Source organism: Patagioenas fasciata, chromosome 18 (assembly GCF_037038585.1).
Source record: "Patagioenas fasciata isolate bPatFas1 chromosome 18, bPatFas1.hap1, whole genome shotgun sequence".
Taxonomy (NCBI): domain Eukaryota; kingdom Metazoa; phylum Chordata; class Aves; order Columbiformes; family Columbidae; genus Patagioenas; species Patagioenas fasciata.
Window position 1 is genome coordinate 820,629 of NC_092537.1, and position 23,409 is coordinate 844,037.

At 58.2% G+C, this 23,409-nt stretch overlaps 1 protein-coding gene across 1 annotated transcript; it reads right to left on the reverse strand.

Moving 5' to 3' along the window:
• Nucleotides 1-8,327: 8,327 nt before the first annotated feature.
• Nucleotides 8,328-12,051, reverse strand: NPTX1 (neuronal pentraxin 1). The gene is made up of 5 exons (XM_065852742.2): nucleotides 11,538-12,051; nucleotides 11,204-11,411; nucleotides 10,561-10,805; nucleotides 10,291-10,470; nucleotides 8,328-10,154 (listed from the first exon to the last, which is right to left on the reverse strand). Exons 1-5 carry the CDS (start codon nucleotides 11,985-11,987, stop codon nucleotides 9,933-9,935), a joined length of 1,305 nt encoding a protein of 434 aa, XP_065708814.1. The 5' UTR covers nucleotides 11,988-12,051; the 3' UTR covers nucleotides 8,328-9,932.
• Nucleotides 12,052-23,409: the final 11,358 nt, after the last annotated feature.

Sequence of the window (23,409 nt, forward strand, 5' to 3'; positions counted from 1 at the left end):
TGCCTCACGCGGAGCCTCCTCAGCGCAGGCTTGGCTTCTGCAGGCCGGGCTCAGCCCGGCGCCCTTACAGGCAGATCACGGGCTGCTGAAGAGCTGCTCCCTGCAAACCTGAGCTGGTGTTAGGGAACAAACCCGCTCCCCTTCCGAGCCCGTATTGGTGCTGCCCTCCCGGACCGGAGCTGCTCTGCTGCCTCCCGAGAGCTCTTGTGGCCGCTCGTTTTGCAGCTTTATTTGCCTTCTGAGAATGCGAGGGGAGATGGATGATTGGTGCCAGTCAAATGATGAATAATTTGCTCTGCTATGGATTCTCCTGATCTGCTTTCTCTGCCGTTTCTTGTGGACACCCAGAGGTCAGGAAGGAAGATCTCAGAACGTGCCCTGCTTATCTGGGTGCCTTGATAAGGGGGAGCAGATGCTTTGGGATGTGTCCGTGTTTCTTGGTTGTGGAGGGAGCTGAGATGAGTAACTCAGTCCCGGTGGCCCAGGCTGGGTGAGATGAATCTCCACCCCGTGTCTGCAGCTCGGGGCGGGCTGGACGCTGCCTGCGCCGTTTGTGTTCGAGGGCTGAGCTCTGGTGACCCACTTGGGGACACTCGTGCTGAGGACAGGGCAAGGGGGTGTGCTGGGATGTCCCCCCGCTCTGCTCCTCTTCCCTTCTGACCTGCACTGGTCAGGCGGGTTCAGGAGGGACAATCTCCCCCTTGCTTCCCCAAAACCAGCTCCATCTGTAGACTGGGAGCGCCAAACCACCCCAGGGCACTGGGGAGGCTGGGAACCATCGCGGCTCCCTTGCAGTTTTCTTCTTGTGTCCCATCAGTGGTTCTTCCTTCTGTTCTCGGCCGACCCTCTCTAACACTGCTGCTGGTACCTCTTGCCAGAGCCCTGCCAGCCCCCTATTTTAAGGCCATATGAATCAAAAGCAAATGAGTGGACTTCCTCTTGACACCCAAACGAATGGCAAATGAAATAAAGATGAGCTGTGTCAGCGGGGTGGCGGAGCAGCTCGCGCCGGGCTCAGCCCCGAAGCGCAGGCGCAGGCTCTGGTTTTGGGAGGTGGGGGCCGTGGCTGGGGGTGCGGGGACAGGGGGTCCCCACGCATCACCGTGGGTGGGTGAGAGTGGAGACCCGGTTTTCCCAGCCCGGTGCAGCCGCGGCCCGCGCGGTGCTGGCGTTTCCCACGGCCGGCTGCCTCGGCCAGGACGCGCGCTGCTTGCGTCCTGGCGGCCCGAGCAGCTTCAAAATTCAAAATGAAGGCCATTAAATCAGCCTGTAATTAATTCTTGGTTTCGTTCCCAACTCAAGGGCTTGATGTAAAAATGTTTCCTTAGGAACGTGCTTTTTCTTGCTGTTCCTGGACTGGCTGCTTGGCTTGTTGTCCCTCTGCCTGCAGCCCCCAGCTGTTCACACCCCACTGCTGCCGCTTAGGAGGTAGCGCATTGATTCTTTTTTAGTGTTATATTAATTGCACGCTCCTGAGAACCTTGTGCACAGGCCCCTGGTGACCGGGGGCTCTGCCGCGGGCGGCTCCGCGAGGCACCAGCGTCTCCCGGCTCGTGTTTTGACTGGAGCCGTTTCTCTGGAGTGGAAGCGGCTCCGGTTCCGCGTAGGGAGGAGGGGGTGAGCGGGTCCGAGGCCGCGCTGCAGCCACCATGGAGGTGGGAGCGAGGAGAGGTGGAGCCGCCAGCCAGAACCGCTCCGTGCCAGCGCTTGGAAGGGAAATGTCCGTCGTCTCCAGGAACAGTGTCGGTGCCTGCTGATAAAATATCAAACACATTCTTAAGAGAGCGTTTGGGATCCGAAAGGCTGTGATAAATCCAGTAGCTTTGTAACTTGCTCAAAATTAAGGCAGGTAGCAATGGGATTAAAGCTCTGATTAACACACAAACCTTGTTTGTAATAAGGACTGGGAGGGTTTGGGAAGCCCAGCTGACATATAACAAGGTTTCTCCAACAAATTCCTTAGCTATCAATTAATTTGCTGGGTAAATGTCACCGGTTTCTCTTTGTTTGCAGTAACTGGTATCCAATTAATTTGCCGTGGTTGTTGCTGCTGACTGACACCCCCGTGGCCACAGCAGCAGGACCAGGGACATCCCAGTCCCCCCAGGACAACATCCCGGTTGCTCCCGGTGCTCCCTGTGAGCAGGGTCCCCCTGCAGCCCCAGGGTGAGCACGGGGCCAGGCTGGGCCAGGGACCCTCTCTGCGTCCTCGCTCCTTCCCACCGAAGGTGGATGCATTTAATTTGCTGAAAATAACTCCCCCCCGCCACGCTGTTCGTTGTTCTCCTGCCCCCATCCCCGGGATCCGCTGCACTGTGCTGGACCCAGCGGCTGCAGCGCCGGGAGCGGGGGGGCTGGAGCTGGGGGCTCCTCTGCAGCCTGGGAGCCTCCACAGGGCTCGTCAATGTTGATTGCACCAACATTTGAGTGATGTGGGGAGGGAGAGGGAAGGAGCAGAAAGCGTCGCCAATAGTGGAGCACAACCCAGCCCAAATCTAACATCAAACAACCGGGTCTCTGTGCGTAGGATGGTGGGGGGGCTGGAGAGAAAACGCTGCTGTGAGCTGGGGGTGGGCGGTCGCTCTGGGCTGGGATGGACCGTCGGGGTCCTGCTCCGCTCTTGGGAGGGAGGAGATCAGCAGAGCTGGGACCCCCCGGGGGTTCCCCTGTGTCGGGGTACGGGGATGAGGGGCTGGGCAGGCGGGTGCGTGGGTGTCTGGGGGGGGGGGGCTGCCGGTCCCCGGCTTCCACAGGCACTGAGTCACCGGCGTGACGGATCCCCCACCCCTGCCGCATCCCTCCCCGGCAGGGGGACCCTGGCGTGATCCAGACCTTGGCGCCCTCCTTTGCCCTCCGGCAGCCGGGCCGGGGGCGGCGCTGGGGCGGGGCTGCCCTGTGGCACCTCCGACTTGCATAAGAGCCTTGCCGGGATGAAAAATGTTCAGATCTGCTGCAGGCGATCGCTGACCTAATTTCCAGCAGCGCTGTGGATCTTGTCATCTGTTGCTGGCAGCCTGGGTGCAGATGGGTTTGAGAGGGAGCTAAATGGGGGGCACGGGGTCCCCCACCCTGCGCTGCCCCGGCACCCCAGCGGCACAGGGGACCCACAGCGCCCAGGGCTGGGGGCGCTGGGGCGGCACAGGGTGGGCTGTGACCCCACTGCATCCCCCACGGGAGGAGCCTCCTGTGCTCGAGCTGGGGCAAACAGGATATTGGGGTCCAGGTCAGCTTCGTTCCCTGCAGATTTCTGCTAAGCAGAAAACAAATGCTAATTACACAGCATAATTAGCAAGATGCTGCATCTATTTTTAATCAGCTTGGGAAGACACATTCTTCCTTCCTCTCCATGCTCGCTGGCAGCCTCTCCCGTGACAGAACGGTGCTTGGTCAGGGACCCTCTGGTGGGAATTGGTTGCTCTTCCCCTCCTCACCCCTGCGATGGGGCTGGGGTCCCTCCCTGAGTAACATCCCCAGAAACTCCTCGGTGGAGTCTGAGCTCCCAGCTGAGCTCCCAGCCCCTCTGTAACCATCGGGGAGGGATGGAGGGACAGGGTGGAGGAAATGGGCTCAGCTCTGTCCAGGTGGTGTTTGGCAGCAGCTGGGAAAATGGCAGGAGGAGGAGCCCGGGAGAAGGTTGCACAAATAGTCTGAGAAGGCGAGTGGGGTCAGCTCTGCTCTCCCCGCAGCTCCCTGTCCCTGCTGGGGCTGGGGTCGCCGCTGGGGGACACCCGGTGCCAGCCCTGCTCGGGGACGCGTGGCTTCAGAGGGAGCTGCGGGCTGCGGAGAGCAGACTTTGCTCTGGAACGTTCCACAGAGAGATGCAAAGTGCCGTTGAAAGCGGGTACGTGCATCCCCTGCGGCTGTGCGGTGTCCCAACCCTGCGGGCTGTGCCACTGCTGGGCTGGGACACGTGTGGCTAAACGTCCTGTGTGACGGGGACCTTTGTGGGACCCCCTGCAGAGCAGAGCTGTCCAGAGGCAGCAGCTCAAAAGATCCCGGATGATCCGGGTGGATGTCGCCCCGGGGTGCTGGTGTGAGATCCCGTGGGGGTTGTGCCACCCGTGGCAGCGCAGGGACCAGCAGGGCCCGGGTGTTTGGAGACCTCGGGGAGGCTCTGCAGCCCGGCTGAGCGCTGAGCTGCTGCGGCTGCGCCGGGAGCCGCAGCTCAGGGATCTCAGAGCTGCTGTCTTAGGGGAGATTTTTCATGTTACGGATTCATTACTGCTGCTGTAGGAACAGTCTCCGCAAGGTCCTGGAAAAAGCTGCTGTCTGGCCAGAGGCTTGTCTGGCTGTGCTAACCAGATCTCACGGGCTGGGGCTGTGCTCTGTGCCTGCCCACGGGCATCTCGGCCCCGCTTCGCTGGGGCCATGGCCGGCTCTGGCTGGGGTTCCTGGTTCTGGCTGGGGTTCCTGGCTCTGGCTGGGGTTCCTGGCTCTGGCTGGGGTTCCCGGCTCTGGCTGGGGTTCCCAGGGGGACAGCTGCAGGAAGCCCCTTCCTCGCTGCCCGGGCAGAGCTGGTGCGGAGCTGTGGGGGGGGATGCTCTGCCAGGGAAGGCTCCGGAGCGGAGTTGGAGGGACACTCAGTCACAGCCGTGACTCACGCCTGTGACCGGAATGCTCTGTTGGCCTTGTCGTCGTGCCCGGGGTCGTGTCCAGCTGCCCGCGGCGGCCCAGCTGGTCCCGGCGCTCCCGCAGCAGCTCGGCCTTGGCACCCGCAGCCCCGGGTGCCCTGCGGCTCCGTCCCTGCTCCTCCTGCCCCGTTGCTGCGGAGGGGATTGATGCTTCCCCTCCCCAAGTCGAGAAACCCTCCCAGCCCTCCTGCTGCCCTGAAACACAGTGTTTTCTGCCCTGGAGCGCAGGATTTGCCACCTGCGCCCCTGTGCTGTCCCTCCTCCTGTGCCTCGCTGTGCAGCCTGCGAGCCTCTCGCTCGAACCGTGTCCCTGGGGGAGCCCGGGCAGCGCTCAGCACCCCCGGCGCAGCAGGGAGCTCCTAGAGCAGCCGCAGCCGCGCTCAGCACCAACTGAGCTCCCAGCTCTCTGCTCGGGCTGTTTACACGCGGGTTGGAGCTGCGGAGCGGCTGCCTGAGCCCCCAGCACCACGAGGCTCCTGGCATGGGGAGGGATGATGCCGCGCTCCAAAGCCCATCCAGGAGCCGTGCTGGGGGAGGATGATGCTCCAGCCTGTGCGCCTCCCTTCCTCCCCCGCCCATCACCCCCAAGTTCTGTGAAATGAAGACAAAGAGCGTTTCTGTGGGCATGTGCTAACAGTTCTGTTGTTGCCCTGGCAGCCGAGCCCCGGCTGGCGGCCGAGCCCCCCTCGCTGCTCCCGGGGGCTCTGCTCACCGGCCCCCCGCTCCATGGCTCATGCATTTTTAATCCAGGTCCCAGGGAGCCATGTGCTCCTGGCGCAGGCCGGGCATACGGCATGACACACTCGCTGCTAATTAATCTAACTGCATGTTATTAAGTGCCTAGCACGCCTTGGGCGCTGCATAATAATGATGCTCCGGGATGTTTCTGGACCCAGTGCTTCCTGTGTGTGCCTCCGGGTCCCCCGCGCAGGGCAGGGATGCAGGAGAGGCCGTTTCGAACACGCTGTTACTCCAGTTTTCATGGGTATTTTGCTATCAAATGCAGACGATTCAGTTTTTCCTCTGGCCCATCGCCTCCTCTCAGCTCCCAAAAGCCCTTGGTGGGGCTGAGCTGTGCGCGGGGAGCCACGGGTGGGCAGCGGGCGCAAAGTGCCCGCGTGTGAGAGTGGTTTCTCTGCCCTGTGAGTCGCCAGCGAGGAGTCGGATCAGAGCTGTAAATCCCAGCTGCATCCTGGCCTTAAGAACTCTCCCTCGCCCCCGTCAGTATTTCTGAGCCATCTCCCAAGTCGCGGGGCCTGTCCTCACGCAGCCCAAGATCTCCATCTGCTCCGCTGCTCTAAAAGCCTCCTGGATTTAGTGCACTCAGCGCCGGTGCGGTAACGCTCTCCCTTATCCCTGCGCTGGCAGGGGACGCCGGGCGAGCTGTCACCAGTGTCACCAGCGCAGAGCTGGTGCCACTGACCAGCGCTCAGCCCGCGGCAGCGGATTCCGACTGCGGGGTGAGGTGTCAGGATTGGTGCGTGCGATTGACGGGTCTGCGCCGCTCAGCTGCTCTTGCAGGATCCTCGTCCCTCCCTCTGTCTGTCGCTGCATCCCTGGCGTCGCTGCAGTGGCAGCAGTGCTGGGACGTGCAGGTCGCACGCCTGGAGCTGCTGCTGTGTGCTGGGCTGGGACAGGCAGGGACAGGCAGGGGTGGCCCCGGGGCCACTCTGCCCTTTACTCACTGCCTGGCACAGCTGTAGGCACAAGGGCAGGTGTGTCCCAATGTCCGTGTGGGGCTGAGAGACAGCCCGAGGGTTCCCCCGCCGCGCTGGGGGTGCTGGGAGTGAGGAGCCGTGAGGTCTGTTGCCCCTCTCCGGATACACAAATCTCAGTTCTTCCAGCTCCAGCCCCCTCGACCATCACCCACGTCCCACCCTCTCTGCCACCGCCCCGCTGTCACCCCCGTGGCAGCCCCGCTATCACCCCCGTGGCAGCCCCGCTGTCACCCCCGTGGCAGCCCCGCTTTAATCACAGCGATGTTTTCCAGCTACCAGCAGAAAAAAGAAAAATAGTCTGTTAGTGTAATTTTCCCCCGCAGTTTGAATGGTGGGACGGCACACGGCTCCGGCTGAGGGCAGCGCTTCCCTTTCCTGCGGCAGCGCGGGGGCTCTGGAGCGATATCTGGGTGCCTGGGATGGAGCTGAGAACCCGTGTCCCTGTCCCTGTCCCCGTGGGCAGAGCCCTGCTTGGAGCTGGGGGGGCTGGTGGAGGCTGAGAACAATACAGGAGCTGCCACCCGTTCCCTGGGTATAAATAGCATCCCCTCCCGAGCTGCGGGCTGCTCCCGGTGGCACGAACCAGGGAGCCCGTCCTGGGAGCAGCTGCTTTTCGGGGTGGGGGGAAGGGACGGTGTCTGCGTGGCCAGGGCTGAGCTCTGGGGGAACAGCCTGGGGGGTTCTGCTGGAGTTCTGCAATGTTGCTGCTTTTCAAGGCTGTTGAGAGATGATCTAAATGCCTTCTACACCTGGGGGGACCCGGGGAATTGGGGATGGCGAAAGTCTTTGCACCGTTCATTTCACTCCCCTCCGTGTCCCCCGGCCTCACGTCCCCGCGTTGGCTCCTGTGCCCACGGTGCTCCCGTCCTGCCACCCACGAGGCTCCCACGGCCGCCTGGCTGTGCCTTCCCTCTTGTCACCTGCAAGAGCGACCGATGGGTGACATGTGACGCTGTCTGTCCCTTTGGGGCTCAGTAAATTGCCTTAAAACGGTTCTGAGGTATCACTTGACCTCTTGCCCCGGGGGGATCCCCAGTGCTGACCATCCCCTGTGCTGGTTCCCTGGCAGATGGTGACACTGGAGGTGGCAGGTGACCGGCCAGGGACGCTGTTGGCAGCGCCTGTAGATGTTGCTTGGGAAGACTCAGGCCAGGCGGCTGCGGGCCCCTCGCCGTGGCCCTGGGCAGCGAGGGCTCTGCTGAGCTCACCAGCTCTGTCCCTCCAGGCTGTGTCACCGTGTCCCCGAGGGCTGCGGGGCCCCCAGGGCAGCAGTGCTGAACTGGACCCATACAGCTCCTGTTCCCAGCTGCGGTGGGATGGGATGGGATGGGATGGGATGGGATGGGAGAGTTACAGGTGGGGGCAGCAGGATTGGTTCTGGCTGGTTATAAGTAGTAAATAATGGTTTTCCCGCTTGTATCTTTGATGCTAAAAGCAATTTATCTGGCAAGTTTGCTCTGTGGCAGCTGTGTAACGAGTGGGAGTTCGCACCGCGGCAGGAGCAGCGTAGCCCTGTGCACAGTCCCGGTGCCTGGGGCGGCTCTGGCCAAGTGCCCTGGTGTCACCCCTGCGCTCGGATGTGCCCTCTGGAGCGATGGCTTCCAGGAGTTGCGCTTGGAGCCCAGCCCGGCTCCTCGAGGGACGAGCAGAACAGCCCACGAGCAGCTCCTGCCCGCACTGGGGACGCTCGCGGCAGAGCTACGGGCACTGGGGTGTCACTGTCCCCAGCAGCGCCAGCCTGGCGGAGGCAGCCGCAGGGAGCTGGGCCGCCAGCCTGCATCTGAGGGAAAAACAACCGAAAAATCAATGTATATGATGGTGTTGCATAAGTCAGGAAAAGATGCGGTGTAATGTCAGAGGAGGAGAGAGCCCGGCGGGAACGGCCATGGTGCGGGGAACGGGGCAGAGATTCCTGCTCTGCAGGGACAGATCGGCCCCCAGCGCCGCTGCTCGGGGAACACGCAGTGAGAGCACCCGCTGTCTTTCTTCACTCTTTATTGTGTAAAAATAAAGTCAACAATTCATGTAATCTCAGCAATAAAATGGAAAAAGCATGAGTATCAGTAGAAACAGTGCATTTTCAGAACTGCCGATGCGGACGGGATGCGTAGTACATTGTAACCCATTCAAAACCCGGAGGAGACAGAGAGCAAGTAATAGGAAAAATGTACAGCTTTGGTTAGCAAAATAATGACAAACTGAGATACATTTATTCTCTCCCTACTATACACTATATACATTGTGTTGACATCACTTTTTTTTCTTTTTGGCAAATCTGACGCACCTGGGACCGCAGGTGAAACCTTTCCAGTGGTTTTGTTCTTCTCAGCAGGTTGTGCTTGTCACTTTGCTGATGTGAACAGCTTCTTCGGAGGAACCCAAATTAACCCACCACGTTTTGTTTTGTTTAAAAAGAGCACAGTTTAAAATACGCTGCCCTGAGCCACAGTTTGCGGGAAGGTGTCTCGCCCAGGGCTGCGTGTCCCGGGCCGGTGGCCGGGCCGGCTCTGTGCTCCTGCCCGGGGCCCCGCCGGCCCCTCCGCTCTGCGTCTCCGCCGCATCTCTGGAGTTGGTCGGGAGGCTCCGGAGCCCTGTGCGAATCTCTGCCTGTCCCCCTGGCACCCAGGGCAGCCCCGGGGGACAGGGGGGTCTGGCAGGTGGTTTCTGCGATCTGTAGTACAAACCAGGAGTTTAGAAAAGGAACCCATACAAAATGCATCTATTATTTCAAAATACGCTGCTTTATCTTTTTTTTTTCCTGCAGAATCACAAAGTGCTTTTTTTTTTTTTTTCCTCAGGGAGCACAGCTTAATTCTATTTTTTTAATCTTCATAAAAATACCTTTTTTTTTTTAGTGGTAATAAACTTCCCTTTACAGTAAGAGAAACAACGTAGTGTATTATCAAAAGCAGAAAGGCTTCAGACTCTTCAGTGGTAGCTAAACTTCCAGGGGATGGAAAAGGCTCTTGTTTTTCACCAGCTACGGCGCGTAGGAGGCCTCGGGGGCTGCGGCGGCGGGGCTGGGGGGACGTACCTGAGTGCGGCAGGTCGGGGGTCCCGCCCGGCGCCCGCCGCAGCCCGGGCTATGGCTGTGGTGCCGGGAATGGGCAGCGGGGTCCCCTGCCCCGGGGAGGGGAGTGGGGGGGTCACCCCTCCCCAGAGCCCCAGGTGCTGCTGCACCCCCGGCTCCCGGGAGGGGGACACTGCAACCCGGCTCTGGGGACACCACCCTCCTGGGGGGTTCAGGCTGCAGGGAGGGGAGCCCCAGGGAGGCTCTGGTCCGGGTCCCGCAGCCTTTGCGGGTGCCGGTGCCCGGGGACAGCGGAGGTGGCGAAGCAGGGGGGCAGGATGGGGCGCAGCCGCGCCAGGCCAAGGCACGCAGGCGTTGAAGGACGTTGGCAAGACAGAAACCGGAGGGTCGCGGGGCTGCGGAGACGGGTGGTCCCATTGCTGGGGTATCCCCGCTCCTCGAGACGAGGCGGGTGGCTTCGTTCACCGTTAGTTTTGCGCAAAAAAAGGAGAAGGGGGGAAAAAAAAGAGGAAAAAAACCCAATGAGGAGGTTTCTCTGGCTTGTCCGTGGCTCTAGTTGAGCTGGCGACAGGCCTCAAAAGTCCATTTGGTGGCCCCGCCGTAGATGTCGATGTTGGCCTCTGCCCAGGCGATGACGTTTCCCGAGAGCGCCTTGGCGCTGCAGGTGGCCAGGCCGTACACCTCCCCGGGGCTCAGCTTCCTGTCCCACACGTTGAAGTGCGCCAGCTCCCCCATGAAGGCCTGCGTGGCGTCGAACCCGCCGCCCAGCGTGTCCTGCGGAGGAGCCGCTTAGAATGGCGGATGTCACAGGGGACGTGCAGCTGGGCTGCTCCATCCCCCCCCCGGAGCACCCGGCCCCATCCATCCCGCAGGTGCACCCAGCGGAGCAGGGACACCCCCCAGCCCTTACCTGCTCCTGGCCCAGGACCAGGACGCCCTGGGGCTTGATGGGGTGGTAGGGCGCCAGGTTCTCGCCGTTGCCGGTCTGCGTGCCGTCCTGGTAGGCTTCCCACACGCCATCCCGCGTGGTCCAGGTGACACAGATGTGGTGCCACTTGCCGTCATTGATGACAAAGGGCAGTTTGGCCACCTGCAGGTGGTGGGGTCAGGGTGGCGGGCACGGGGGTCCCCCCCAGTCGGTCCCCCCACCCAGCACCCTCCCTGCTCCCCAGGGCTGTACCTTGTCGTTGATGAGGATCTCCATGGGGTTGTTGCCCCACTCAATGAGCACCAGCTCGTTAGCCTGCCCAGGCACGGCATAGGAAAAGGGGGTGCCCATGCCGGGGGAGGCGTTGGACTTGATCCACATGCAGATGCTGAAGGCGTACATCTCGGGCAGGCTCTTCTTCACCTTGGCGTACATGTAGTTGGTGCGCAGCGGGAAGGCGAGCTGGAACCTGTCCGGGGGCCGGTTGTCCTTCTGGCCTGCGGGACAGAGGTGCAGTGGGGTCCAGCTGGACCCCCTCTCTGCCGCTTTGGGGGTTCTCCGTCTCCCCACCTCCCCCGTTATATAACGGGCCTTGAGACAGCAGCGAGGAGCAAATCCCTCCGGCACCGCGCGGCTCCCTAATCCCCGGCGCACAACAGTGCCCGGAGCATCCCCGGCTCCTACCGCGGGCACCGGCTGCTAAAGCCAGGAGACTGGGACCGCTCCAGGGCTGGGAAATGGGACGGGCTCGGCAGAGCCGCCCGCGGCCACCGGGACGGATCGGCTCAGCGTCCCCCCGGCGGCGCTCGGTCCCCGGCGAGCGAGCACAGGCGGCGGGGGAGGACCGGGACCGCGGCTGCCCGGGTGTCCCGCGGGGCTGGGGAGCGGCCGGTACCTTTCTCCAGGTCGCTGATGCGCTGGTGCAGCGATGTGAGGGTGCTCTCGATCTTGCCGCGCTCCTCGGACTCGTTCTTGGGGTTGAACTTTCCCTCCTCCAGGCTGTTCACCCGGGACAGCACCTGCTTCTCCAGGTCGTCGATTTTGTTCTGCAGGATGTCCTTCAGGTTGTTGGTCTGGCTGGAGGAGTTCATCCTGCTGAACTGCTGCAAGGGGCGAGCACAGGAGCGGGCTGTTACCAGCGCGCCCCGCTCCGCTCCGGGCAGCGGCTCCCGGCGCGGCTCCCGGGGCGGCGGGAGCGCCCTGCCCCGCGGGGGGGACGCAGCGCGTACCTCCAGGTTCTCCAGCCTGGTCTTCAGGGACTGCAGCGTCTGTCCGAGCTGGCTGAGGGTCTCGGCCGCGGGTGTCCGCGACAGGTCCCCCATGGTGTTCTTGGAGAACCCGCCCTTCCTGCCGGCCCCGCCGCCCTTGGGCTCGCCGGGCAGCCCCTCCAGCACGCTCTGGCTCTCGCACCGGCCCAGCTTGGCCGTCAGCTCCCGGATGGTCTCCTTCTGGTTCATGATGGTTTCCTTTTGCTGCAGCACCGTTTCCCGCAGCTGCAGCACCGTGCTCTTCAGCTCCTCGGCGGAGCCCGTCCCCGGCGCGGTGGCAGCGCACATGTCCCCGTCCAGCGGCACCGAGGTGCAGATGAAGCGCGTCTGCCCGAAGCCCTGCCCGCGGCCGCGCAGGCAGAGCAGCGGCAGGAGGCTGAGGAGGAGGAGGGTGCCGGGGGGCCCGGCCATGGCTGCTGTGCCGGGCTGGGGCCGCTCCGCTCCGCCGGGCCCACTGCGGCACGCGGCCCCTCTTATAGCGCCCGGGCGGGGCCGCGCGCCCTGACGTCACGGCGCGTGGAATCCCGGCCGCGAGACGGGGGGAGCGCTCCCGCGAGGGGCGGGGGGGAGCGTGAGTGTGTGTGTGAGAGTGAATGTGCGTGAGTGGGTGGGAATGTGTGTGTGAGTGCGTGTGAGCGGGTGTAAACGTGGGTGTACCGGCGTGAATGCGTGTGAGTGGGTGGGAATGTGTGTGAGTGGGTGTGAACGCGTGTGAGCGGGTGTGAATCTGTGCGTGCGTGTGCCCGGGTGTGTGCGGGGGGGCGTGGGAGTGCGCGGCCGCGGTGCGTGTGTGTGCAGAAGCGACCGTGCAGCGGGGAAGGGTGTGCGGAGGGAGCTACAGCCGGGGGCGCAGGTGCAGGGGCTGCGTGCGGTGTGTGCGGGGGTCCCGGTGTGTGCGTGTGCGCGCAGCGCCGTGCATGGAAGGACGCCTCCCCACTCTCCCCGCGCTCTCCGTGGGTCCGTGGGGACCCGTGCGCCGTTCGGGGCCGCCCCGCAGCGGCGGGGGCTGCCGGTAGCAGCCGGAGGGGCCCCCGGGCTGGCCGTGCCCCGGCGGGGGGGCGGGCTCGCTGCCGTTTGCTCGCACCGCCCAGGGCTGTTCCCGGCAGAGCGGCTCCTGCTCCCTCCCGGGCATCCCCGGGCCGGCACCCGCGCTCCGGGCCGCTCCGTGGGGAGGGCGGGCGGCCGTGGGGCAGCGCGATGCTCTCAGCCCCAGCAGGTCGCCGGCAGTCGGTGCGGGGCTGCCGGCCCGGGGGGGGCCCGGAGCACGGGGGGGCCCAGCGAGCCCTGCGTGTCCTCGGGAATAACGCGCAGCAAGCGATGGTGGTGCACAGCTCTGCTGCGGGCACAGGAGAGCGACTGCTGCTTTTCTTCTTCCTTTTTAATCAAGAAAAAAAAATCCCCAGGTAATATTTGGATCTGTCCTAGGTGGAAATAATTCACGGCCATCAGAACTGCGGCTTCTCTCATCTTCAGCACTTCAGCCGCGGCTGATTCCTCTTCAGTCCCGGGGAGGCGAGTGTGGCTTCTCCCTGCACTCGTTCCTCGGAGCCTTCCCGCGCATTATCCCCCGCGCCCAGCAGGACCGTCCAGCGCTGCAGCCCCGGCTCCCCGCGGCTCCCCCACCTCACGGTTTCGTCCTCGCCCTCTCTCTGTGCAGTTGTGTGTTAGGGAAGAGCTGAGCTGCTGAGAGGTTTAGCTTGTGGACTGCTCGGGTAAATGTGCTTCTGACAGTACCACAGGTGAATTTGCTCCGTCTGCTCCATCCAAGCTGCACTGCAGCAGCCCATATGGCTGGAGTATTTACATAATGCCAAGTTATCCTGTGCAATATGAAGCAATTAATTTTGATTAGTGAAGTGGGTCAGTAAAATACAAAAGCTTTCAGGCCCTGGGTCTGCAAAAGATGAAGTGCTGCGACCCCACGGTCCCTCCCCTCCGGTGTCCCTGTGCCGCAGGGCTGACGAGCTCTCTGCGGGAGCTGGAGCACACCGAGCTGCTCCCAGCAAGACCTGTGGCTGTGTGACTCAGTCTGATGCCTTTGCTCTTGCAGGTGTTCAGCCCCAAGAGCTATGACACACGACCTTGGCATAGAGTGTTTCCCTCTCAAAGGCATCTCAGCCCCTTTCCTCACCCAGCAGTGCGGTGACGGGTAAAACAGCATTTCACGGCCAAGCCCGGGGGCCTGGGCTTGTCACTGTGCACGGCAGAAAAAGGCTGGCGAGGCTGGCAGCCCCCGGCTCCCTGCTGTGCTGGGTCTGGCCTTTGCTGCCCAGCTCAGGGGAGCCGGGGCAGTGCTGGGATGAGCACGGCCAGAAGCATGGAGCTGTGCCAGTGCTTCTGTAGCGCCTTCCCTGGGACCCTGCAGTGCTTCTGTTGCTGTTTTCCATCACACCTGTCCCGGTGCTCGTGGGGACTGCACAGACTCGTTGTTTTGCTGTCCCTGCACAGCAGCTCGGAAGCCCCGGGCCCGTGAGGAGCTCGGCTCTGCCATCGGGTGCTCTGCTGCAGGAGACTCTGGGGAAAGATCGGCATTTCCACAAGGTTCTTCACCTCTGGCTTTATCACCCTTGCTGCTTCTCTTCCTGTTTGTTCCCCGTGCTGTGCAGCATTTCAGTGCAGCAGGAACGGAGCAGAGAGGAGTTGAAGAGCGGGCAGGCTGGATGTGTTCCACTGGGCAGACCCGGCTCCCTGCTGCGCTCGTTTGCTTTTGGTGTTGGTTTTGTTTGGGTTTGTATCTTTTGAGAAAAAGGATTGCTATGGGAAAGGCTGAAAAGACTGCAGGTCTGATTCCTCTGCCACGGGCAGGGACGCAAACCAAAAATAATGTTACTGCAGGCAAGACAATTACACCAGAGTGAAACTGGTCTGAGAGGCAGCTGGATCAGTCCCCACTTCTGTTAACATCTGCATGGTGTTGACAAAGCTGTTCATGTCACTGAACCAATTTAACCAGGAATCTTTTGTCACCCACAGAACATTATGTTGAGATGAGACCAAAGTGACAGGTTCAATAAAATAAACACTCCGATACTATGGTGATGGAGACCGTATAAATACCTAGATGGGAAAAAACAACAAAGCTGCACTACAACAGATAAGCACAATAACCCCCGTGTCTCCTAATGCAAAGAAAGAACTGGAAAATGTGATCAAGATTTCATCTTTCCCAGAATCACCGAATCATGCAGTAGGATCCGTTATTGCTCTTGCAGATTTAGGAGCTGTTTGGGTATAATGGAATAATGGAGTCCCGATTATTTTTAACTCTTCTCTTGCCTCTTCCAAAGCGCCCTCTGTAAATCAGAGAGCTGGCGGTGATTTATGGCTCTGTAGTTGAAAAGAGCTGAGCACAGCTATCAAGGACCCTTGGAGATGATTTAGGAGCCAGCAGGCACATTTGTGTCGGTGATGGACGAGCCGCATTCGGACAGTCCCGGTGCTCCCCGGAGCCAGCAGCCCGGCTCCCGGGGTCCCGGCCAGAGCGGTGTGGAAATGTCCCGTCTGTGCAAAGCCGACCTCAGTGCGAGAACAGCAGAGTTGCAAACACATAAAGGACATTTTTTAAAGTGGACAAATCTCTTTAATCCCAGGAGCTGGAGCCCTGGGGAGCAGGGAGTGGAAGCTTTCTCTCCCGTTTGTGCAGCCTGCTGTACATAAAACATCTCCTGTGGGGTAATGCTGATTCCGCAGTTAAGTCTCCTCTGCGGAATGGGAACAATATGATCCATTATGGGATGGAGACAGCTTTGCAATGGGAAATAGTGATGGGTAGACTTCAGCGAGCAAGAAACCCAGCTCCTTTTGTTTGTGCGTCTATGTGGCGTGCGGCTGAGCTGGTGGCTGTGCCCGCAGCGCCTCGCAGGGCTCGGCCGCTCCAGCCCCTGCCTGCACGGCCCCTTCCCCAGCGTGCTCAGAGCCGCACGTGGCGGTGCAATGAGGCTCTTTTCATGGTTTATTCTATTTTATTTTTAATATGAGGGCTTGTTCTCGGGGGACCAGAGCAGGGACGGGTCCCTGGTCCCACGGGGCAGCGCTGCCTGTGCAGAGCCCATGTCCAGAGCCCGTGTCCAGAGCAGGACCCTCTGCAAACCCTTTGCCTTGTGCAGCCAGACAAGACGTACGAACCCAGCAGCCCCTCTGAGCTGCTCCGTGGTTGGGTTTGCAGAACAGTGCATATGCTAAATCTTGTATTTTTTTTACACCTTTTAAAACCTACAGCTGTCATTAGAACAGCTTGAGCATGGTGGTAGCTGGTACGAACAGTGTGTAAGGTGGAGCATTCCCTTCTGTAACAGACAAACACTCTGGACCGGAGTTCAGACATTTGCTGCATTTTGCTGCAGTCTTCCTTTGCAGATCTCTCCCTCTCTTCCTCTCCCTCTCTCTCTCATACACATTCAGTGTCTCCCTTCTTTCCTTCCCTTTCTTTCATTGTTCCCATCTCAAAAGTCGCTTTCCTTCTAAATTGCCTGACATTCACCTCCAGTGAGAACGAGGAGTGTGTTCTTTGTACTAGTAGGTCTGTGATGCTATAGGGACACACATCCTTTCATTACAAATAATTAATTTAGCTATATATTGCATAACATCCTAAAAAGCTTTCTAGGGCAATCTCATGCTAGCTGAATGCACAGTTCCTATCAATATTACATTACATTTGGGTACAACAGTTATGAAGTTTCATTAAAAATTCAATTTGTGGTGTAAAACTGCAGCATCCCCTTCAAAGTGTAGCAGAGAAAGCGTTTTGGCTGCTTGAGGACCGATGTTGCATTACCCGAAATGGCAGGAGCGCTGCGGGAGGGCTCGGTGGTGGTGCCCCCCCGCCAGAGGGGACAGGGGCTCGGGCCGGATCTGGCTCCAGGGCGTCCCGCGGGGCCCCTGCCAGCTGCGAGGTGCCGTTCCTTGGGTGCAGAACCGAGCGTTGAGCTGTGTCTGGTGAGCCGCCGCACGCCAGCGCGGTGGAGGCCGGACCCCGCTCTCCGTGCGCCCCGCTCCAGCCGCGGCACCGATCCGGTTTCCGCAGGAAGGAGGGAACTTCTGCACCTCGAAAACGTGAGATTCGAGACAGGACCGGATCCGCTCTGCACCGTGTGCGGGCGCCTGGGGAGGCAGCGCGTCCCTGGGGAGAGGATGCTCACGCTTCTGCAGAGCTCTCAGACATCCTTCAGCAGTGTCTGGTGCTGGTGCAATTAAAAACCTCCTTCCCGGCAGAGAAGTTGTCCTGGGAAACGCGAGGGGGAATAGGGCCCGGTATCATGTTTTGTTAATGAAGTCCTGTTGTGACGCTTCAGCAGCAGAACTGAATGGAGGCAGGTCGAAAACATCCCACATCCGCCTCTCAGTTTCCGAATTGATTTGTACAGTGATTTCCACCCCTTTCTGTGCACACGCACATCAGAACCAACAGCTTTTCCTTCCAGACCATCCCTCAAGTCACTTTGCAGCTTCCTGGGGCTGCACCTGCTCCGGGAGCCGCGGGAGCGCAGCGCTGCCCTCCTGAGCACCGCAGCCGGCAAACGGGACGCTCGCTCTTATAAACCCCACACTTGTGTTTTCTTGCCCCCTCCAACAAAGGAAGGGAAACGTGCAGCCCGCAGCGGGGGTTTCAGCAGTCAGCGCCGTGCTGGTGTTTGCTGCAGCTCTTTGCAAAAGATTGCTTCCCCTCCCCCCGGAGAGGATAATAATGGGGAGTGGGTTCCTAAATCCCTTAAGCTGCTTTGATAGCTTCAATATTTATCTGTAATCCTGCTGGCGCTTCTGACTAGAGACAGCCCTGTGTCCCTGCTGCTCTGGGGCTTCTTCCCACCTTGCAGCGCTCCCTTTCCATGCGGGAAAAGGCAGGGCAGGAGGAGAGGGAAACATCAAAACCAGCGGCACTGCTGGCGCCCTAGTTTCTGCCATGATTATTTATTATTTTGCACAGTCTCTTGCTCCCTCTCTCCCACGCTCTGTGCTCTGTGATGTTGATGTCTGGGAGGCTGGGGATGCCTCTGTGCACCTCGGGGATGGAGCTGAAGGGGGATGGAGGGATGGATGGATGGATGGATGGATGGATGGATGGATGGACAGCAGGACAGGTGTGCAGGGGGATGGATGGACAGCAGGATGGGTGTGCAGGGGGATAGATGGACGGCAGGACAGGTGTGCAGGGGGATGGATGGACAGCAGGACAGGTGTGCAGGGGGATGGATGGATGGACAGCAGGATGGGTGTGAAGGGGGATGGATGGACGGCAGGACAATGTAGTTTTCCTTAGGGAAAAGGGGCTCTTATGGCACTGGAGATCCTTTGCTGGCAAGGGTGCTGTTAGGGCTGGGCACGTTATTGATTCCATTGCTAGATTTGAGACTTAAGAAGCTGCAGACAGTAAATGTAGCTGGAATGCCGGAGAAGCTGCTTCCAGGCAGTAGGTGCAGCTGGAGCCTCTTGGCTGGAGCTGCAGACGTGAGGGGCAGCAGGGCCCCCGCGGCTCCCGGACCCTTCTGCCCAGCACGGGGCGCAGGGGAGCCCTAAAACGCCGTCTCTCTGCGAGGTGAGACCCGGACCTGCAAACCTCTGCGTTCCCCAGCAGCGGAGCGGTGCACATCTGTTCTTTGTTACAGCACCTTGCACTGCTAGGGCTGCAATGCCATCCGCACTGGAGAGCAGCAGCGCTGCCCCGCTTTGCTGGTGCATAATAACCGTGTTGTCAGCATGTGGTCCGTGGGGCTCATTGCCTTATGCTGGTGCTTCTTCGGGCTTTTTCTGCATGGCAAATGCAAAATAAATGAAGCTGTGCATCAGAAAATGCTGCAGCGCTGCCAAGGACAGAGCTCTTGGCATGGCTCTGGGAGTGCAGCAAGCTGCCCAGCCTTGCCACATCCCCACTGTTCCATCAGCACTTTAATGGGCAGTCATTAGTGTGCTATAAATTCACACTTTATATTTATGTAGTGCTTATTTGACCATGTAGAAAAGGCTTTACGTTCCAGCTGTATGGATGCTCCCCAGTGCAAGTGACAGAAAGAGAAGTTTGTGTGCGTGTTCATCTCGCTTCCATTCATTAGAATCAGACTGGTTGCACAATTCTCAGAAACCTGCGAGAATTTCGGCAGCTTTTTATCAGCCATGAATCCCACCAAGACCTGGAAAACAGATCTTGACCACTGTGTCACTTTCTATTGGGAATTTGAGTTTGAGACATCCCAGGCATGGGGCAAAGATTTCGGCTGACGTGTTTCATGGGAACCGTCAGCGCACAACCAGAGGAGCGCTGGTTCCGCAGGTGATTGCGTTTCCTAGGTTAGGAAGAGACTTTTTGTACTCTTCCATTTAGGATCTTTACTTTGGCTGGATCCAGGTCTCTGATTGTTGCATTTTATCGCCCATCACAACACCGAACCGTAGCGGTTCTGGTTGGGCAGCAACCTCTGCATCGCCGCGCCAGCATTGCCAAAGGCAGCTCCGTGAAATAGCTTTCACATTCCCAAGCCCCAAAAGAAGGCAGTATGAGACGTTCCAGTCAAATGCTGGATTTCTTCTCCTTAGCCAGTGCAGCTGTGGTTAAAGGGGACGCCGAGTCCTGCCTGCCCTCCGGGGGAAGGTGACTTGGCAAGGCAATTGCCAAAAGATGCGCCAGAAAACCGGACGTTTCGTCTGAATGGTTCTGACAGGCTCGGAAGGAGCCAGCGGAGTTCACTGGCTTCTATTTCCAGTGTATCGCGGTGGTTTTGCCGCTGAGTCAGAGCTGATACTGGTCCGTAACAGCTACAGAGCGTTTCAGGAAACATTTCTGCTCTTCAGAATGAGGAAAGCAGTGAATATCTGCTGAGGCGACATCTATCGTGTTTTTAAACACACGTAGCCTGATAACCTAGCAAATTATCCTGATTGCGAAGAGACAAAGGGAGATAACGATAACAAATGAGCTTACATTTATGTAACGCCCTTCACTGAGATGGATAGCGCAGTGCTTTGAGAACTCTATTAACGGGTTCTACAAACTATCTAATCTGTCGTATCCCCAAACGCACTGAGTGCAGCTTCGCTCGGGCTTTGTGAGAAAAACATTTCCATTAAGCAACCAATTTTCGTCAGGCTTCAGCGTGGTCATTTAATTCTCCCCGGTGCAAGTAGGAGCACAGAAATCTTTACATTTGTCAGTGAACTAAGGCCACCTTTGGGGTGAAATGCAGCTGTTGCTTCACAGTCTAAATTACTTCTAACTTCTTTACTGCCTTGTATCCAAGAATGTCTAATACACCCATTAACTAAGCTCTACAGCTACTGATTTGTCAAGAAACGCTTTTATAGCTCAGCGGTAGCAAAGAGAAAAGACAGAACTCCCACATTTTCTGGTCCAAACGGCTGCATCACCTCTTCTTTCTCTCTCGTTTTCATTGCTCACAAAAAATTCCTCTGGTGGCAAAGCATTTCTGCTACTAAAAGGGCAAGGAGAGATTTTTGACCTAGTATTTGGTCTGGCCTTTTCAACACGAGAAGAGCAGAACAATCCCTGTCATATTCCTAGCGCAGCACTCCTGACTCAGCCCGTGTTGGGCAGGGATGTGGGGCTGCATCCCTACGGATGTGGGGCTGCATCCCTACGGATGTGGGGCTGCATCCCTGTGGATGTGCGTTCCCCTCCCTGGAAGCAAAATGAGTTGGAGTAAGCCTCAGCAGCCCTGTGGTTCTTTCCTCTGCTTCAGGTTTGATCCATGTTCTCTCAGTCTTCTCAAGCTCGTTCTGGTGCGGGCCGGGGAAAGCCTCAGCTCTTCTGTCCCTCCTGGCTGCTGCCTCAGCCCCTGTGCTGTGTGTAAACTGCTGGGAAAGCAGGAGCAGCAGCAGCAGCTCCTCACGAGGTTGTATTCTGTACTCGAGCCCCTTTGACGCCCTGTTAGACCCAATCTGGCAGGCTCGGCGCTCCAGCCGCAGCTCCTCGGTGCTTCCGAGGTGGGGACCTGTGTGTGTCTGAAGGCAGCGCGTTCGGCGGAGTGTGGCAGCGCTGGGAACAGACCCAGCCTTCCCTTGCTCACAGAGGGAGGTCACTGAGATTATCTTACAAGATGGAGAGTCAGTTTTGTGAACCATTTTTTGATGTATATGGGATTTGGCACATAACACCCAGCACCCCCTTCTCACCTGCCTCCCGGTGCCTTCCCAAACTCCAGTTACCGTTTCCAGCCTCAAGTCTTCAATTCACATTTATTGTAGGACGCAAGCGCGAAAGCCTATGTGCTGCACATGCATAAATAATAGAACTGAAATCATACTTAGTTAAAAATAGATATTCTTCCTAATAAATATTTTACCTACTGTCTTTAGGAGATAAAGCTCCTGTGAGTGAAGTGTTAAAACAAACCTTGTTGTTTGCCCCTAAATGCTTAAGAATCTGGCCATGGCCGGACAATAGCGCTCGGCAGAGAGGCTGCGCACGGGGAGGTCCGTGTTCCACGTGTGAGCGCAGAGACAGGCGCCTGCTCAGAGCCTGGGAAGGGCACCGACCTCGGCATCCGACCGCGACCCGCTTGGTGACCTGCGAATTTCACCAATGAAAATTAAAGATAAAATCTCTCTTGATATTTATGAATAACGTACCTCTTCCCTACCTTCCTTTCTTCCTGCCCAAGAGTGGAATTAGAATTAGCTGGCTGAATAAGGCAAAACAAAGGGCGCTGAGAGAGAATGAGATAGGAGAATTTTTCATTAAACAGAGTGACAGGTGGAAAAATGTGTCCAAGTGTGTTTCTGGAAGATAATCCTCTGTATTGGAGGATTTACCTTTGCAGGGAGGTGCCAGAGCCTGGCCCAGGCTGCCCAGAGCGCCTGTGGAGTCTCCTCTGAGACATTCAAACCCCCTGGACCGAGCTGTGTGATCTGCTCCGTGACCCGGCGTGAGCAGGTGGGGCTGGGGATCTACAGGGGTCCCTAAACCCCAACCAGCCTGGGATGCTGTGATTTGGGTTTTCAGGACATCATTTAATGTGCCTTACGTGACCTGGTGTATCCACTGCCCGGAGTCCCTAGGAACAAGGGGTTTCCAATGCCGCTTTAATCAAGAATACGCTTGACAAACTGGGCTCAACTTACGTAGTCTCCATCACTGGAGGTCTCAAAAGCCTGCAGAAATACGAACTAAACATAATAAATCAATCAATGAGAACAATATGAAAGCCCCCACAAGCCCGGCAGGAGCAGCACATGCGCAGCCCACGTTCTGTGCTCCAGCGGCGTTGGCTCGTCCTGGCCTAGGGACATGGAGAGACACACGGAGTAAAAGCCGCAGGATATTTCCTCTGCCATGAGAGACACCAGGACCTGACACAGGACTATGGAGAGAAATGAAAGAGGTTCAGGTAATGGCATCGCTTCTATCAACTCATTTTTATGGAGATAGAAATGGAACATTATTTATGTTTCCTTTGGTTCTTGCCCTATGGAGACGGAAATAAGGCGAGTTGTTGTGGTTAAACCATACAGCTGCAGATGATCAGAGAGCCCATGGCCACCAGCCTGAAGGTGTCCGTTGTCAGACAGCAGATGCCATCAGGGCCAAGTGCTTGGCAATGCTATTTTTGAACAAATCAATTCATTTTGCTTTCCATCAAAACCTGCAATGTTAGGAATTCAAACGGAGACTGATCCCTGCTGACCTGCAGCGCGTGTCCTTTAGAAAAGGCTGTTTGCGAGCCTTATTCACAGACCTGATATAATGCAGATAATTTTTTTTTCATTTGGTATTTACTGGCTCTGCTCAGTTCACAAACTCCCAGTCACGGATCTGCTAAAACTAAATGCTACGCCCTTTTCACCAAGCATTAAAATATAACATGTATTTAGCAGATAGAGCTGAGCGGCCGTGCCCTCCGCCAGCTGTGTCCTTCAGAGGTATTTTCGCAGCACGTTCTGGCGGGGCGGACGCCGGTGCCGGCACACGCGCCCTAAAGCCGTGGGGAGCCGGGATTAGCGCCCAGCGCTGCCCAGAGCCGGGCCCATCTGTGCGGCCGCCGCGCTGGAGCAGCCGCCCCAGGTGCTCCCGTGTGATTCCTCCAGGTGCGTCGGGATCGCTGCTCCCGTTTTGCGGAGCTGCCGTTGGCGCGGGGAATTCATTAAAGGTTAGCAGAAACGCAGCCGTAAGTGCTCTCCGTGCCGCGGCAATTCATTTCAATAACAATCATGTAGTTATGATCAGCCATCAGCATAAAGCACCCGGAAAGCAATGGATCAGCGCAGCCAGTAAATCAAAGCAGCAAAAGCAAACGTTGGCCACCCCAGAGCCTCCAAGAAACATTATTTTCCAATTTATTGTAGAGAAAGGTCTTTGCATTTAAAATATTCCACAAATGCAAACACACTGAAGATATTAATGAAAATGAATATGGTTCTATAAAGCAAATTATACTTGTATTCTTTGATTTCTGCTCTGAAATACAAACACGAATGCGGTTGGACTTCATTACTGCTAAGAGCAAACACTCTGAGGAACTTCATTAGGAGCAATATTTGGTATTAATTAACCTTCAGTTTATTTCATAGCAAAGAAGATATATTCTTGAAATACTACATCTGCACTTCCTTATACACGGAGTGAACGTGAATCAGACGTAATTTTGCTGGTGTCTGTTGTCCGGTTTCACCCCTTCCCTGCGCTTTCCCCCCGGTACAAATGGTCACACCGCTGAGGGGGGTGGCGGGGCTGGCGTGGTGGCTCTGTCCCCGTGTCCGTGCCGTGGCCGGGGAGCCAGGACGCGCCAGCGCGGCGCTCGGAGCGGCAGCCGGACACAGCGGGTCTGTGTTTGTGTGTCCGATGGAGAGCACCAGAGCTGACTGTAGGGCTGGAAGGCGCGGGATG

Bases quoted from the DNA above. Each gene is read 5' to 3' on its own strand.
- NPTX1 (XM_065852742.2), bottom strand. From the start codon at position 11,987: ATGGCCGGGCCCCCCGGCACCCTCCTCCTCCTCAGCCTCCTGCCGCTG. The intron at 11,412-11,537 runs GTACGCGCTGCG...CGCCCCTTGCAG, and splicing joins CCAGGCTGGAGAACCTGGAG to CAGTTCAGCAGGATGAACTC. The intron at 10,471-10,560 runs GTACAGCCCTGG...CACCACCTGCAG, and splicing joins AGATCCTCATCAACGACAAG to GTGGCCAAACTGCCCTTTGT.